At 48.7% G+C, this 15,528-nt stretch overlaps 2 protein-coding genes across 2 annotated transcripts in view; one reads left to right on the top strand and one right to left on the bottom strand.

Moving 5' to 3' along the window:
• The window catches only part of ZBTB6 (zinc finger and BTB domain containing 6), a 112,911-nt gene extending 104,501 nt beyond the window's left edge, over window positions 1-8,410 (top strand). The window contains exon 3 of the transcript XR_014152691.1: window positions 8,282-8,410. The gene's annotated coding sequence lies outside the window, so the exon portion shown is untranslated. The remainder of the gene's footprint in view (window positions 1-8,281) is intronic.
• The window catches only part of PTGS1 (prostaglandin-endoperoxide synthase 1), a 47,995-nt gene that overhangs the window by 14,717 nt on the left and 17,750 nt on the right, over window positions 1-15,528 (bottom strand). The window contains exon 3 of the mRNA XM_081847623.1: window positions 2,884-3,000. Coding sequence (XP_081703749.1) covers window positions 2,884-3,000 — 117 coding nt within the window. The remainder of the gene's footprint in view (window positions 1-2,883; window positions 3,001-15,528) is intronic.

The raw sequence follows: 15,528 nt of genomic DNA, 5'->3' as shown, positions 1-15,528 counted from the left end.
ACGCACTTTTTCCCCTCCAAAAATAAAGGGGAAATGTGTGTGCGTCCTATGGGGCGAATGCAGGCTTTCGCTGAAGCCTGGAGAGCAAGAGGCATCGGTGCGCACTGACCCCTCTTGCTCTCCAGGCTTCAGGAAGCTGTCCGCAAGCCTTGCGCGCCCGGCAGGAGCTCCCGCCCAGCGCGCAAGGCTTGGGGCGGCAGCCTGTTGCCCGAAGCACAGGGAGCCCTCCGGAGGGCTCCCCGTGCTTCGGGCAAGTGTCTGCAAGGCTTGCGCGCCCGGCGGGAGCTCCCGCCAGGCGCGCAAGGCTTGGGGCGGCAGCCTGTTGCCCGAAGCACAGGGAGCCCTCCGGAGGGCTCCCCGTGCTTCGGGCGAGTGTCTGCAAGGCTTGCGCGCCCGGCGGGAGCTCCCACCAGGCGCGCAAGGCTTGGGGCGGCAGCCTGTTGCCCGAAGCACAGGGAGCCCTCCGGAGGGCTCCCCGTGCTTCGGGCGAGTGTCTGCAAGGCTTGCGCGCCCGGCAGGAGCTCCCGCCCAGCGCGCAAGGCTTGGGGCGGCAGCCTGTTGCCCGAAGCACAGGGAGCCCTCCGGAGGGCTCCCCGTGCTTCGGGCGAGTGTCTGCAAGGCTTGCGCGCCCGGCGGGAGCTCCCGCCAGGTGCGCAAGGCTTGGGGCGGCAGCCTGTTGCCCGAAGCACAGGGAGCCCTCCGGAGGGCTCCCCGTGCTTCAGGCGAGTGTCTGCAAGCCTTGCGCGCCCGGCGGGAGCTCCCGCTGGGCGCGCGAGGCTTGGGGCGGCAGCCTGTTGCCCGAAGCACGCGGAGCCCTCCGGAGGGCTCCCTGTGCTTCGGGCGAGTGTCTGCAAGCCTTGCGCGCCCGGCAGGAGCTCCCGCCCGGCGCGCAAGGCTTGGGGCGGCAGCCTGTTGCCCGAAGCACGCGGAGCCCTCCGGAGGGCTCCCCGTGCTTCGGGCGAGTGTCTGCAAGCCTTGCGCGCCCGGCAGGAGCTCCCGCCCGGCGCGCAAGGCTTGGGGCGGCAGCCTGTTGCCCGAAGCACAGGGAGCCCTCCGGAGGGCTCCCCGTGCTTCGGGCGAGTGTCTGCAAGCCTTGCGCGCCCGGCAGGAGCTCCCGCTGGGCGCGGGAGGCTTGGGGCGGCGGCACGGGGCGGCCGGCCGAAGCGAGCGGCGATGGGATTTGGGAGGGAGCTCGCTCGCCGCCCCGCGTGTGCTCGCCGCCGCCGCCGCCCCGCCTCTCGCCGCCGGACTCGCCCGCCTCCCTCCCACGGCACACCAGGCAACGTCTTGCGGCACACTAGTGTGCCGCGGAACACCGGTTGGGAAACACTGGTATAATCATAGAGTTGGAAGATGATGATGAAGAAGAAGAGTAGTTTGGATTTGATATCCTGCTTTATCACTCCCCTTCAGGAGTCTCAAAGCGGCTAACATTCTCCTTTCCCTTCCTCCACCACACTGGAAGGGACCTAAAGAGTCATCCACTCCAATCCTCTGCAATTCAGGAATTACAGCTAAAAATCCCTGCTCATCCAGAATCCTGTTGTTCCCACAGCCTCCATCCAGATGTGCCCAGAAAGCAGGCAGGCACAGCAGGCAGGCAACCCCCCTCCTCCCCTGTTGCTTGGCCCCAGCACCTGGTGTTTGGAGGTAGACTGCCACTAGACTTGGGGGCTTCCTTCTTAGCTATCAGGGGCAAAGTATCTGCTTTTCATGCATGGTTCAGTCCCCAATGACTTCTCCAGGTAGGGCAGGGAATTTCTTCCTATGAAACCCTGGACAGCCTGTCAGTGTCGACAACGCAAACTGGATGGACTGGAGGTCTGACTCAGTATAATGCTGCTCCCTTTGTTCCTATCAGAATGTCGCCAGAGGAGCCCGGCTGGATAATGCCAAAGCTCAGCCCACCCAGTCCAGCATCTAGTTTTCCATGACAGCCAAACAGATTATCTCTTGGGAGCCTAACAAATAGAGGCACTGAAGCAACATGCCTCACTGATAACTGATATTCGCAGGTAGATGCCTCTGAACATGGAGGTTTCACCCCTATCCATAATCCCTGGCTTTTTTCTGGCCCACGCAGGACCAGTCTGGATAGTTGGCCTTGGTGAAGATTTGACGTTTTCATCCCCAAAAAGTTTTTGATTTGAGTTTCTACTGAAATGAGGCTGCATGTTGTATTTTAATCTTGTTTTTAAGTTGTATTTTAATCAATTGTTTTTACACCTGGTGTTAGCCGCCCTGAACCCGGTCTTGGCTGGGGAGGGCGGGGTATAAATAAAATTTATTATGATTATGATTAATGACTAATAGCTATCAACAGATAACCACAAAATTGCCTTACTCTACATGTGCCCACTCAACTGCTTCGATGAGCATAAGTGGCACTGGTTACAGATAATAGCCAGTGTGTGTGTGTGTGTGTGTGTGTGTGTGTGTGAGAGAGAGAGAGAGAGAGAGAGAGAGAGAGAGAGAGAGGAGAGAGAGAGAGATGAACTAAAAAAGAAGACTGGGAGCTGGAGACACAGAGACCTGTTTGCTTTGTGCTGGATCTAAGCAAGATATGCTGGGGTGACGATGCTGTAAGCCCCTCCTTCCTATGCTCAGGCTGTCTATGGGTGTAAATAAACCACAGCCCCTGAAGACCCCACAGTCTCCAGTGACCTTAGTTCCAAGGAAACCAAAGCCTGGGTGAGCAACTGGAACCCCTGGAGCCTCTCACCACACAGAGACTGAGGTAGCGTGTAATGGTAGAACAGCGGCAACAAGAAGGTTCTTCAAGATAAACAGCTTTTCCCACAGTTTCTGGACTCTTCAGTATCTGGAATCTGCTTATTTATCCACCCTTACACCATGCTGCAGAAAGGCCATGGGGATACTCACGCAGAGAGCAGTTTTTGCCAAAGTAGCCGGTCCGGGTGCAATCGCATTCGTAGCCCTCTGTGCCAACCCGGACACACACGCCCTTGTGTTGGCATGGGAAATAGCAGCATGGATTCACTGTGTAGGACAGGAGGGGCGGGGAGAGAAAACAAATTATTGTCACTTTTTATTTATTGAAACTGCTCTTCATAAAAAAAGATCGTAACAGCTTGCAAACAACTGCATCCAAAAATCATACAGCAAAAACTGCATAAAACAATCAAAATCAGGAATCAAGGAATCAACTATTGTGGAAAGATGTGTTCTTTGCCAAGCACAGGCTTGGCTAAATTGAAGAGTTTTCAGCAGGCGTTTAAATGTTGAAATGAAAGGTGCCTGCCGAGTCTCTAGTGGCAGAGCGTTCCATAAGACTGGACTGGTAAGACTATAGGCCCAGCTGCTTGTTGCTGTCAAATGAGTTTTGCCATCTTGTCCCTGCAGATGATCTGAGTGATCAAGGTGAGATATAAGCAGGACTTGTACACACTGAAAACTTGTACACTCTTGTACTATCTGAAGAAGTGTGAATGCACACAAAAGCTCATACAAATAACAAACTTAGTTGGTCTCTAGGGTGCTACTGGAAGGAATTTTTAAATTTTGTTTTGACTCCGAAAACAGTGAATCTAGATGATGCAGCCCTAAAAGGTGTAGCACTGCACTTAACAGAAAATGTTCTCCGTCAGTATAAGTACCGCTCTAAGGGCACCTTTTTCCAGCTGGAACTCACCAGAACTCAGTTCTGCCACCTCTCAGGTGGATGCCATTGCCATTATAGGAGAACAAGGGAGGTGTTCATGGTGAGTTCTGGCACCTCTTTTTCTAGAAAAATAGAAGTGGCTGTAATGATAAGTATGGCAGACACATTTTTCTCTCTTCTCACAGTGACAGGTCCAAATTATGCAGCATATTGATATTTGAGTATTTATTACTTGACAGTCCTACTGTAAGCTGCCCTGAGCCATGTTTGAGTCTCTTGTTCATAATATTCTTTATAAGTCTATTGGTTTCAAGAGATTTATTTCTTGTTGATCTGATGCTGTGCAATATACAAGCATCTAGCATGCAATATGAAGCCTCTGGTATGTAGAATTAGATGGCCAACAGTTTATCACTCCATCTGCTCTGCGGTGACAGGCCAGCCCCACCAGGCCAACGCTCCCTCAGTTGCCATCTTGGGGGCAGCTATTCCATCAGAATGCCTGAATTAGGTGGGGAGATGGGAAGCAGGGCAAGCTTGAATTGCCCCTGAATTGTTTCAGCTGGCTATTATAGGAACTATTATACTCAGAAGAAAATTCCAGTGGGTTCAATAGGCTAACTCCCAATTAAGTGTGTATAGGGATTGTATTCTAAGGCAAGTGATTCCATTCGCAAATGAAAAGAACAGCAAAGAGGAAATACGATTTACGAACAGAGATCTACATATAACTGTCCAAAACACCACAATTACTCTACATTAGACCTGGCTCTGTATTGGCACTTTAAGTTGTGCCTACCGATCAAGACACTATGAAGAGGCGTCAAGCTTCATAAAAAGGGACCAGTGTTTTCAAATGAACTGACCTCTTCTTTAAGCCAAATGCTGATTTGCAAAGAAAGTCAGGATCCCTTGAGACCACTGGCTTTTTTAGGGATCTCCTGCAATATGCCATTGACAAAATAACCATGGGCTGTCCACCCAACGTTCCACTTTCTGTGATGATTCCCCAATGCTAAGAATGTAAGAAGAGCCTCGAGGCTGGATCAGGCCAGTGGCTCATCTAGTCCAGCATCCTGCTCTCACAGTGGTCAACCAGAGGCCCCAATGGGAAGTCCACAAGCAGGATCTCAGCCCAAGGCCCCCCCTCTCCTCCTGTGGCTTCCAGCAATCATTCAGAGCATTATTGCCTCTGACCATAGAGGCAAAGCCCAGCCACCAGGGCTAGTAGTGTTATGAGATGGCCAAACTCCCCAAGTTCATTACTGGTCAGAGATTAATGAGCTGAAGCAGAAATCCAGTGAAAGCAAAGCTGATCTTTTATGATTTGTTGCAATAGAGCCCCCCCACACACACCTTTTTTTTTTGTCAGGAGGTGAAGGACCCAGAAACAAGAAAAACCACTCTTTTTAAAGGTTTGCCTTTCAGCATGGAAAAGAACATCCCCTTTTGCAAACAAAATCAGAAATACATCCCACCTAATATGGGGTTACAATGGCTCAGGTAGGTCAAGGCGTGGTATTCCTAAAGATTTAGCAAGTTTCATGTGGTTCCAGACACAGTTTTACACAAAGCATTTGCATTTGATGAAGACAATCAGGATGCTCAGCAGACATTCTCTATGCAGAACATCTGAGCAAACAATGGCAGATTCAGGAACTTCCCCTGATGGTTATCTGACTACCTTATCGCTGGCCAGGGGAATCATGGGGGATTTTCCACAATGCAATGAGGAAAGAATACATTGTTCCATGGGGAAACTCAGGTGAAAGTATATGACATAAATATACACTTATTTTCATGTATATCCTGGGGACATTCAGTTTGGGAATCAAAAATGGTTTCAGGTCGGTCTTCCTGTGCTGATCTATGTACGCGCTTGGTTGGTACATTTATGAACATTTAATATATACCTAAGACCTTAAAGGGTTAGGGATGCAGGTGGCGCTGTGGGTTAAACCACAGAGCCTAGGAGTTACTGATTAGAATGTTGGCGGTTCAAATCCCCACGACGGGGTGAGCTCCCGTTGCTCGGTCCCTGCTCCTGCCAACCTAGCAGTTCGAAAGCACCTCAAAGTGCAAGTAGATAAATAGGTACCACTCTGGCGGGAAGGTAAATGGCATTTCCGTGCACTGCTCTGGTTCGCCAGAAGCGGCTTAGTCATGCTGGCCACATGACCCAGAAGCTGTACGCCAGCTCCCTCGGCCAATAAAGTGAGATGAGCGCCGCAACCCCAGTTGGCCACGACTGGACCTAATGGTCAGGGGTCCCTTTACCTTTACCTTTAAGACCTTAAAATTCTTTTCACAGTGGCACACAACAGACATACTGTATAGAGAAAGGAAAAGGAGGTGGGATATGCAATGGGCATTTTTCTGGTAACAGAAGCCATTGTTAGCCTTCTCCTTCTCCATGAATTTGTTCAATCGTCTTTTAAAGCTGTCCAAGTATGGGGCCATCACTGTCCCCTGTGGAAGCGAGTGCCATAGTTTTAACTTCCTTCTATTTAACAGGACTTCCTTTTATTCCTCCTGAATCTTCCTGGTGTTTGTCTACAACTGTGAAGCTCAGAGGGTGTGGAGGTTTGGCCAGAGTTCTCTGGCCAGCTTGGGAAAACATATGTGCTGGATTTTAGTAGAGCTCAGGGTCATATCTGATGTCACTCAGCTTCCGCTGTTTGGCCAAGTGAGACATGGTTGTCCTTGGCTGGACTGGGCTTGAAGACGGTTGTCTTGCCTTGTAGCAAAGTTAGGCAACTGAAGAAGCAAGGGCTTTCCCATCACAAATCAACCCTGCTGGCAAGGGATCCAGGCCCCATGCTTTTTTATAGCCCCATTAAACAGAGTGCTGAGATAAGGAAGCAATCTGAGCTAAACAAACAAAGGGGTAGACGTGGCCCAGAGCACAGGAGCAGAAAGCGTGGATGATGAAACAGTACCTTCCTGGCAGACTCCACCCCACCACTGGAGCCAAACTCCTGCACCACATCCTCTGAAAATGGATCAGAGGCTAGCAGCATACACTGGGACAAACCAGCAGCTCCCCCAAGCCTCCGGGTTATCCCAGAACCTGTGCATCTAGAAGTTTGAAGAGGAGCAGCTTTCCGTGTGGCCAGGCTCCTTGCTCTTCTTGCCTGTGTTACTGCCTCTACTGCCAGACATTAAGTTGGTAATCTCATTAGGGCAGGAACCTGTCTTTCCCACTGACCTTGCTGCTAACATAAGAACATTAAAAGGGTCTGCTGGATCAGGCTTATCTAGTCCAGCATCCTGGTATCACACTGGCTAACCAGGTGCCCCAGTGGGAGACTAGCAAGCAGGAGTCAAGCACAAGAGTGCTCTCCTGCCCACGATTTCCAGCAGCTGGGACTCAGGAGCATTGCTGTCTCAAACTGTGGAGGCAGAGCATAGCCATTGTGGCTAGGAGCCATTGATAGCCCTCTCCTCCTCCATGGATTTGTCCAATCCTCTCTTAGAACCATCCAAGTTGGTGGCCATCGCTGCCTCCTGGGGGAAGGAAGGAGCTCTCTGGATTTTAACTCTGTGCTGCATGGAGAAGGACTTTTAAAAACCCGTCCTGAATCTTCCTGCAGCAAGCTTCATTGGACGCCCATGAGTTCCTAGTATTATGCAAGAGGGAGAAAAAGGTTTCTCTGTCCACTCTCCATGCCATGCATAATTTTATGAACTTCTATCATGCCACCTCTTACAACTATAGTGGTACCATGGGTTAAGAACTTAATTCGTTCTGGAGGTCTGTTCTTAACCTGAAACTGTCCTTAACCTGAAGCACCACTTTAGCTAATGGGGCCTCCCGCTGCTGCCGCTGCACGATTTCTGTTCTCATCCTGAAGCAAAGTTCTTAACCCAAGGTACTATTTCTGGGTTCGCAGAGTCTGTAACCTGAAGCATATGTAACCTGAGGTACCACTGTAATCCAGAATGCAGCAGCTAGACTGGTGACTTGGAGAGGCCGCTGAGACCACATAACACCGGTCTTGAAAGACCTACGTTGGCTCCCAGTACGTTTCCAAGCATAATTCAAAGTGTTGGTCTGACCTTTAAAGCCCTAAATGGCCTCGGTCCTGTATACCTGAAGGAGCGTCTCCACCCCCATCGTTCTGCCCGGACACTGAGGTCCAGCACCGAGGGCCTTTTGGCGGTTCCCTCACTGCGAGAAGCCAAGTTACAGGGAACCAGGCAGAGGGCCTTCTTGGTAGTGGTGCCCGCACTGTGGAACGCCCTCCCACCAGATGTCAAAGAGAAAAACAACTACCTGACATTTAGAAGACATCTTAAGGCAGCCCTGTTCAGGGAAGTTTGTAATGTGTGACATTTTAATGTATTTTTAATCTTTGTTGGAAGACACCCAGAGTGGCTGGGGAAACCCAACTAGATGGGCGGGGTACAAATAATAAATTATTATTATTATTATTATTATTATTATTATTATTATTATTATTATTATTACACACCTTTTCTTTAAACCCAAATGTCCCAAACTCTGCAACCTTTCTTCATATGGAAATTGCTCCAACCCCTGGACCACTTTGCATGCGCTTTTGCTGCCCATGGAAGTGTGGGTTGGGAAAGCTGAGGGTGATGGGAATTGTAGCTGCATGGCACCAGGTTTGGCATGGGGTAAAGGTAAAGATAAAGGTAAAGGGACCCCTGACCATTAGGTCCAGTCGTGACCGACTCTGGGGTTGTGGTGCTCATCTCGCTTTACTGGCCGAGGCAGCTGGCGTACAGCTTCTGGGTCATGTGGCCAGCATGACTAAGCTGCTTCTGGCAAACCAGAGCAGGGCCCGGAAACACCGTTTACCTTCCTGCTGGAGTGGTACCTAGTTATCTACTTGCACTTTTTGTGCTTTCGAACTGCTAGGTTGGCATGAGCAAGGACCGAGCTCACCCTGTCGCGGAGATTCAAACCGCTGACCTTCTGATTGGCAAGTCCTAGGCTCTGTGGTTTAACCCACAGCGCCACCGGCGTCCCTTGGCATGGGGTAAGATGAATCAAATAATTAACCCACACACCCACACCTCCCACAACATAATAGAAAACTCTCCCTGCTGCTTCTCTGCCTCAGCAGCTGCTCCAAGCTCACCTCCTTAACTCTGCCAGTAGACCACTCCAATGTGTGACAGAACAATTGAATAATTCCCCTTGGAGAGATGCTGGAAAACTACCTGCTCCTGGGAAGAGGCTGCTTACTGTGTCTCTGAACAAGTTGCTGCGCTGGGCTGGTGCCAGCCCGCAATCTGCAACTCATGCATAGGCACAGATGAGTAAAGCTACTGCAGTCATCAGAGATTAGGGGAATTTGGGAATCCGATGGTAGCAGATTTCCACACCTTTGGAGGCTTTAAGCAAATGAGGCCGCCCCTAGCACAATGTAGGGCTTGTCCTTCTCTGGGCCACCTAACCATGCAAAGGAAATTTAGAAGCACACGGGATCTCTTTACAAAAGAAAGGGGCCTGGTGTTGGATTTTCATTGCAAATTGGCCATTGCAAGAGGGTGTGGCAGGAGGGGGAAGAGAAAACGAGGCCATTGATGAAGGAACCATTTCTACACGGACCCTCTGCCTTTTTTTTTCAAGTACTCAGGATAATTTTAAAAGCATGCAGCCAAGTTGAGCCAAGAAGCCCAAATTATCTGCATTAGAAGATTAGGACAGATGACCCTGACAGCTAGCTGATAACCTCTCAGTTACAGCCAAGAATCTCTGCCTGTTTTCAATCTGGTCAGAGAACTAGATACAAACTAGGGCAGGTATCTTCAGTCACTTCAGACCCAGGAACCACTTTTAACCCAAACATGCAGAACTTCTGGGTCCAATTCCTGGCATCTCCAGGTAGGGTTGAAAGAGGCTTCGTGCCTAAAATCCTTGAGAGTGTAGACAATATTGAGCTAGACCTTTAAAGCCCTTTGTGGCTTAGGGACCTCATACTTACGGGACCACCTCTCCTGGTCTGCCCCGCAGAGGACCTTAAGGTCCATGAATAACCATCGTTTAGAGGTCCCAGGCACTAAGGAAGTCAGACTATCCTCCACCAGGGCCAGGGCCTTCCCAGTGATGGCACCAACCTGGTGGAATGCTCTGTCCCAGGAGACCAGGGCCTGTAAGACAGAACTATTCCACATGGCTTTCAATTTGAACCTGGCCTGATCTTTTGTTCCCCTTCCTTCCCTCCCCCTCCCCTTTTTGTGAAGATTGCGTGCTCTGGGATCCCACAGCTGGTTCTCCCCTGGTCTCCTCGCTGGCCCAAGTGGGACTAATTTAGCCAGCTAGCCCTGGTGACCATCTAATGTTTATTGGATGGATTTCCCCCCCAAATTGATTTTTGATTTTATTGTTATTTATGCTTTATACCGTATTTTATGCTGGTTTTTTTTGTAGCATCAATTAAGTGTTTTAAATTTGTTGTTAGCCGCCCTGAGCCTGGTTTCCTGAATCGGAAAGGGCTGGGTATAAACAAAAAAATATTTATTTATTTATTTAGGTGGCCAATGGCCTGGCTTCCTACATTTGGGGACCCATTTCTTAATCTTTTACCACATATTTGCATGGTGCTAGCGCTCCCATCGTGACTCGCCTTGGGTCAGACTGCGACCCACTACTGAGTCCTGACCAAACGGTTAAAGACCACTTGTCCCAGAGTGTGCCAGTCAGCAATCACTGTCCGAAGTTGGGAGTTAGCTCTTTATTAGCAAAGCATGATCTTCACAGACTTGGCTGACTGTCAGGCCTAATGAGCACATCAGCTCATTCCTGGTGGGTCTTCCTCCATGAAATCATGGAGGCTGAAAGCCACCAGCTCTCCACAGCTGCCCACGTCTCCTCCTCTCCAGGGCTTTCCCCCAAGTTGTGTGCAGTCAACCTCTCCCCTGTCCTTTTTATGCGTCTTCAGGTTCTGGGAGACAAGGGTGCTTCATCTCGCCAGCCTCTGCTTCTAGACTTCCGTCTGCCACAGACTCACCCTGCTCACTAAACCCTGTTACCTCTTCAGCTTCCAACACCTCCTCCTCCCAGTCTTCTCCCTGTGACCACTCATCACCACCCCACCACCAATCCCCAGGCTCTGAACTTTATATACTTGGTTCCTCCCACCACTCCTCTGTGTTGAATCAAACCAGTGAACTAGAAGTTGTAGTCTACTCAAGTTATAGCCTGCTCAGAACAGACCCTCAGTTTCAATGGGTCTACTCTGAGCAGGGCTAACATTGGCTACTGCCCTAGATACTTGGTACAAAAAGGGGTTCCAGGAAGAGTTTGGTGTCATTAAGAAGTGGGCTTCCAGCAATCTGAATTCACCAGCATGAATCCCATGGGGAGTCTCAGGTAAAAAAACTACCTGCACCCGGAAGAGCCTGCCTGTTGCAACTCTGAGCGAGTTTATGCTCTGAGGTTGAGCCAATGCAGAAGCACATCTCAAGACCTCACTTGCATAGTTGACCAAAAACACAAATCAACCCGTGAGATCAAATGATATAGTCCAGCACCCAGATCCAAAGAATCGCCAACTGTTGTTGTTGTTGTTTAGTCATTTAGTCGTGTCCGACTCTTCGTGACCCCCTGGACCAGAGCACGCCAGGCACTCCTGTCTTCCACTGCTCCCGCAGTTTGGTTAAACTCATGCTGGTAGCTTCGACAACACTGTCCAACCATCTCGTCCTCTGTCCTCCCCTTCTCTTTGTGCCCTCCATCTTTCCCAACATCAGGGTCTTTTCCAGGGAGTCTTCTCTTCTCATGAGGTGGCCAAAGTCTTGGAGCCTCAGCTTCAGGATCTGTCCTTCCAGTGAGCACTTAGGACTGATTTCCTTCAGAATGGAGAGGTTTGATCTTCTTGCAGTCCATGGGACTCTCAAAAGTCTCCTCCAGCACCATAATTCAAAAGCATCAATTCTTCGGCCATCAGCCTTCTTTGTGGTCCAGCTCTCACTTCCATACATCACTGCTGGGAAAACCATGGCTTTAACTATACGGAGATACGTGCAAATGTGTATGTGAATCCGGTCTTGGGTGTTTGATTTTCGTTGTTGTGTATACTGTGTATATACGGACAATGACAATAAATTTATCTATCTATCTATCTATCTATCTATCTATCTATCTATCTATCTATCTACCTTTGTTGGCAAGGTGATGTCTCTGTTTTTTAAGATGCTGTCTAGGTTTGTCATTGCTTTTCTCCCAAAAAGCAGGCATCTTTTAATTTTGTGACTGCTGTCACCATCTGCAGTGATCATGGAGCCCAAGAAAGTAAAATCTCTCACTACCTCCATTTCTTCCCCTTCTACTTGCCAGGAGGTGATGGGACCAGTGGCCATGATCTTTGTTGTTGTTGTTTTATGTTGAGCTTCAGACCATATTTTGCGCTCTCCTCTTTCGCCCTCATTAAAAGGTTCTTTAATTCCTCCTTGCTTTCTGCCATCAAGGTTGTGTCATCTGCATAAAGCCCCCAGGCGGGCAACAAAGGCAACAGCCCCTCTGCTACTGTTTGGTATCCCCACTTATACATCCCCTAAACATGGGGTGTTTGGTTTTTTTAATTACCATGTCCTCGTAACCATAAGCTTTGTCTGTCCCTAGTCCTTCTCGGTGTCTCGTCACGGCCCCACCCAGGCCAATCCACATAAAGAGCCAGGATCTCTGAGCCAACAGAATGACATTAGCACCCACAGCTGCACAGCAGCTGTTGCGAACTGTCTTTTTCTTGACATGCCAAACAGGGATGCAGCTGTAGTTTGTAAGCTTAAATTAATAGGACGCTGGAGAATGCTGTGTTTATACGAGATGGGGAAGAACTAAACAAACCCAGTAAATGGAGCTGGAGAAGATCCTTGCATCTTCAGAGATAATGAGTGGCCAATGTAATAAAACAACAGCTGATACCCCTGAGCTCTTGCTAAGCACTGAAGTAACCCCCCCCGGGGGGGGCACAGGCCTGGGCCATGCATATGGAGGTCCTGCGCTGCCCAGACATCTACAAGATCCTCTTCTGGGCCTTGCTGATGTAGTCCAAAGGAAAGCAGAGCAGTAGTGTTATGTACTGAGTTGAATAGGATCTAAAATGCAGCAGTCTGATTGGTCCTAGAACAATAGGATCCAAAATGCAGCAGTCTGATTGGTCCTAGAACAATAGGATTCAGAATGCAGCAGTCTGATTGGCCCTAGAACAATGCAGCAGTATGACTGGTCCGCAGGAGCCACCCAATCCAGCTCCAGATGGAAGTGAATCCACAACCTGATTGGCCTACAAGAGAATTCCGGAATTAGCCAATCACGTGCAGCCCATTATGTAAAGAATGTAAATAAAGCAGATACTTCGGGGAAACTTCAATTCCTCCTCACCACTATGAGCAGAATAAAGAACATGATATCCACTCTCGACTCCAAGTAATTTTCAGATAGGTTTGGCACCAGATTGGCTGCAAGAGCTGCGGGACAGAGATGTACCAGGCGCCTGCCAATTATCTTAGGAACCCCACTCCAGATTTGTCTCGGGTTTCCTTCTCCTTTGAGAGAACGTACTCGATCTATAATTGAATCATAGAATTGTAGGGTTTGAAGGGGCTTGAGGAGCCATCTAGTCCTAACCCCCTCCTCTCTTTGGTCTGTGAGCCCCTCCATCATGGGAGATAGTTGGAGCCTTAGCCTTGCCTAAGGCAAGATCCAGCTGCTGTGCTGAGCTGCTGAGCTGTTGTTCATAAATGAAGTTATCAAGGCTCCTGCTGCTTCCTGGACCCAAGGCAAGGTTTCCTCATGCAGTGAGCATTTCCTCTTGGGACTGATTACGCAGAGGCAAGGGAAAGCGGAGTGTAGTCAAACACACACTCTGGACTTTAAGAAAGCTGGTTTCAAAAAACTTCTGGGCAAGATCCCATTATTAGAAATGGGAGTCCATGATGAACGGGAGTTTCTTAAAGGTGAGGTGTTTAAGGCACAATCACAAACAGTTCCAACAAGAAAGAAAAGTGGGAGGTACCTAAAGAAACTGGCGTGGCTGCGTAAGGATCTTGCAGATGAGTCAAGCTCTAAAAGCGACATTGATTGTTATTTATATTACTTTCATGTATCTTTCTTTTACATCTTGTGAGTTACGTGGAAATTATTCTATTTGGTTGTGTACTTTTTGATGTTTTATTTATTGTTTGACTACTTTTGCTATGTTTGTAATTACATTTCCCCCCATGTGAGCTGCCTAGAGCATGGTTTGGAGTAGGGGTCAGCAACCTTTTTCAGCCGTGGGCCAGTCCACCATCCCTCAGACCATGTGGTGGGCTGGACTATATTGGGGGGGGGGGATGAACGAATTCCTATGCCCCACAAATAACCCAGAGATGCATTTTAAATAAAAGGACACATTCTACTCATGTAAAAACACACTGATTCCCGGACCGTCTGTGGGCCGGTCTGAGAAGGCGATTGGGCCAGATCCGCCCCCCGGGCCTTAGGTTGTCTACCACTGGTTTGGACTATGGATAGGAGACAAGAAAAAATGATGTATCTATGTTTGTTTGTATGTATGTTTATGTATGTATTAGGGCTGCCATATTTCATAAATTGAAAATCCGGACACAAATGTTGTTGAGTTTTTTTGAGGGGTGGGGGCAAAGTTGTTGAGCTTTATTATTTTGTTGTTGTTGTTGACTGCATCAACAGAAATAGTGTCCAGTTCTGCAGGATATTGACAAACTGTGAAGAGGAGGACAACCAAGATGGTCAAGGGTCTGGAAACTAACCTTATGAGGAACAGTTGAAGGAGCAAGGTATATTAGCCTGGAAAAGAGGAGACTGAGAAGAGATGTGATAGCCATCTTCAAATCTCTGAAGGGCTGTCACATGGAAGAGGGAACAATCTTGTTTCCTTCTGCTCTGGAGGGTAGGACTCAATGGATTCAAGTTATAAGAAAGGAGATTCTGACTAAACATTCAGAATAATTTTCTGATGCTAAGAGCTGTTTGACATCAGACCAGCTTAAAAGGTGTTGGACTCTCCTTCCCTGGAAGTTTTGAATCAAAGGCCAGATGGCCACCTGTCAGGGATTATTTAGCTGTGATTCCAGAATTGCAGAGGTTGAACTAGCTGTCCATCAAGGGCCCTTCCAACTCTACAATTCCATGGGTCTTTGAGCACCCATTCCAAATGCATGGGCTACTAAGGGTTGCCAGAAGTGGGCCTGAACCTTCCATAAGCAGACTAAAAACTTGGTAGAAACCTTAAAACCTTTTAAACCGTATGGTGAGCTTAGGAAAAACCCAGTATCAAGGTGCTATGAGTTTTGGCATCTCAGATTTAATAAAACAGAAGGAATAATTATACATTATTAAAGCACAAAGCTCAGAACTGTGAGTTTGGTGCTTCACAGGATGCAATGCCTTAGCTACATCCCAGTTGGACTACTGTAGCACACTCTATGTGGGGCTGCCTTTGCAAAGTGTTTGGAAGTTTCAGTTGTCCAGGATGCTGCTGCCAGACTGCTGACTGAGGCCTCGTTACAGAGAGAATGTTATTCCCCTGTTAAAAAAACAACATCACTGGTGACCAATCTATTTCTGGGTTTCAGAGTGCTGGTTATGACCTATAAGGCCCTACATGGCTTGGCCCCAGGCTACCTGGATAATTGTATCTCCCTGTCTGAACCTGCCCAGGTGCTAAGATCCTCTTGTGAACACCTCTCCACAGTTGGTGGTGACATGAGAGAGGGCCTTTTCTGCAGTTGCTCCCAGATTGTGAGACCCCTCCCAAGAGAGATTAGGATGACTCCCTTCTTCTTATTAACCTTCTGTTGTAAGACTTTCCTATTCAGGACAGGGCTTTGGAAATGAAGGTGATGGTGGCCATTGGGCTGCTGTCAGGGCAAATTGTACTTTAATGCCGGTTTTAACAGTTGTGCAG

Source organism: Podarcis erhardii, assembly GCF_964252035.2.
Source record: "Podarcis erhardii genome assembly, chromosome: Z".
Classification (NCBI taxonomy): Eukaryota; Metazoa; Chordata; class Lepidosauria; order Squamata; family Lacertidae; genus Podarcis; species Podarcis erhardii.
The sequence above is the reverse complement of the archived record's forward strand: the minus strand, read 5'-3'. Positions and strand labels throughout refer to the sequence as shown.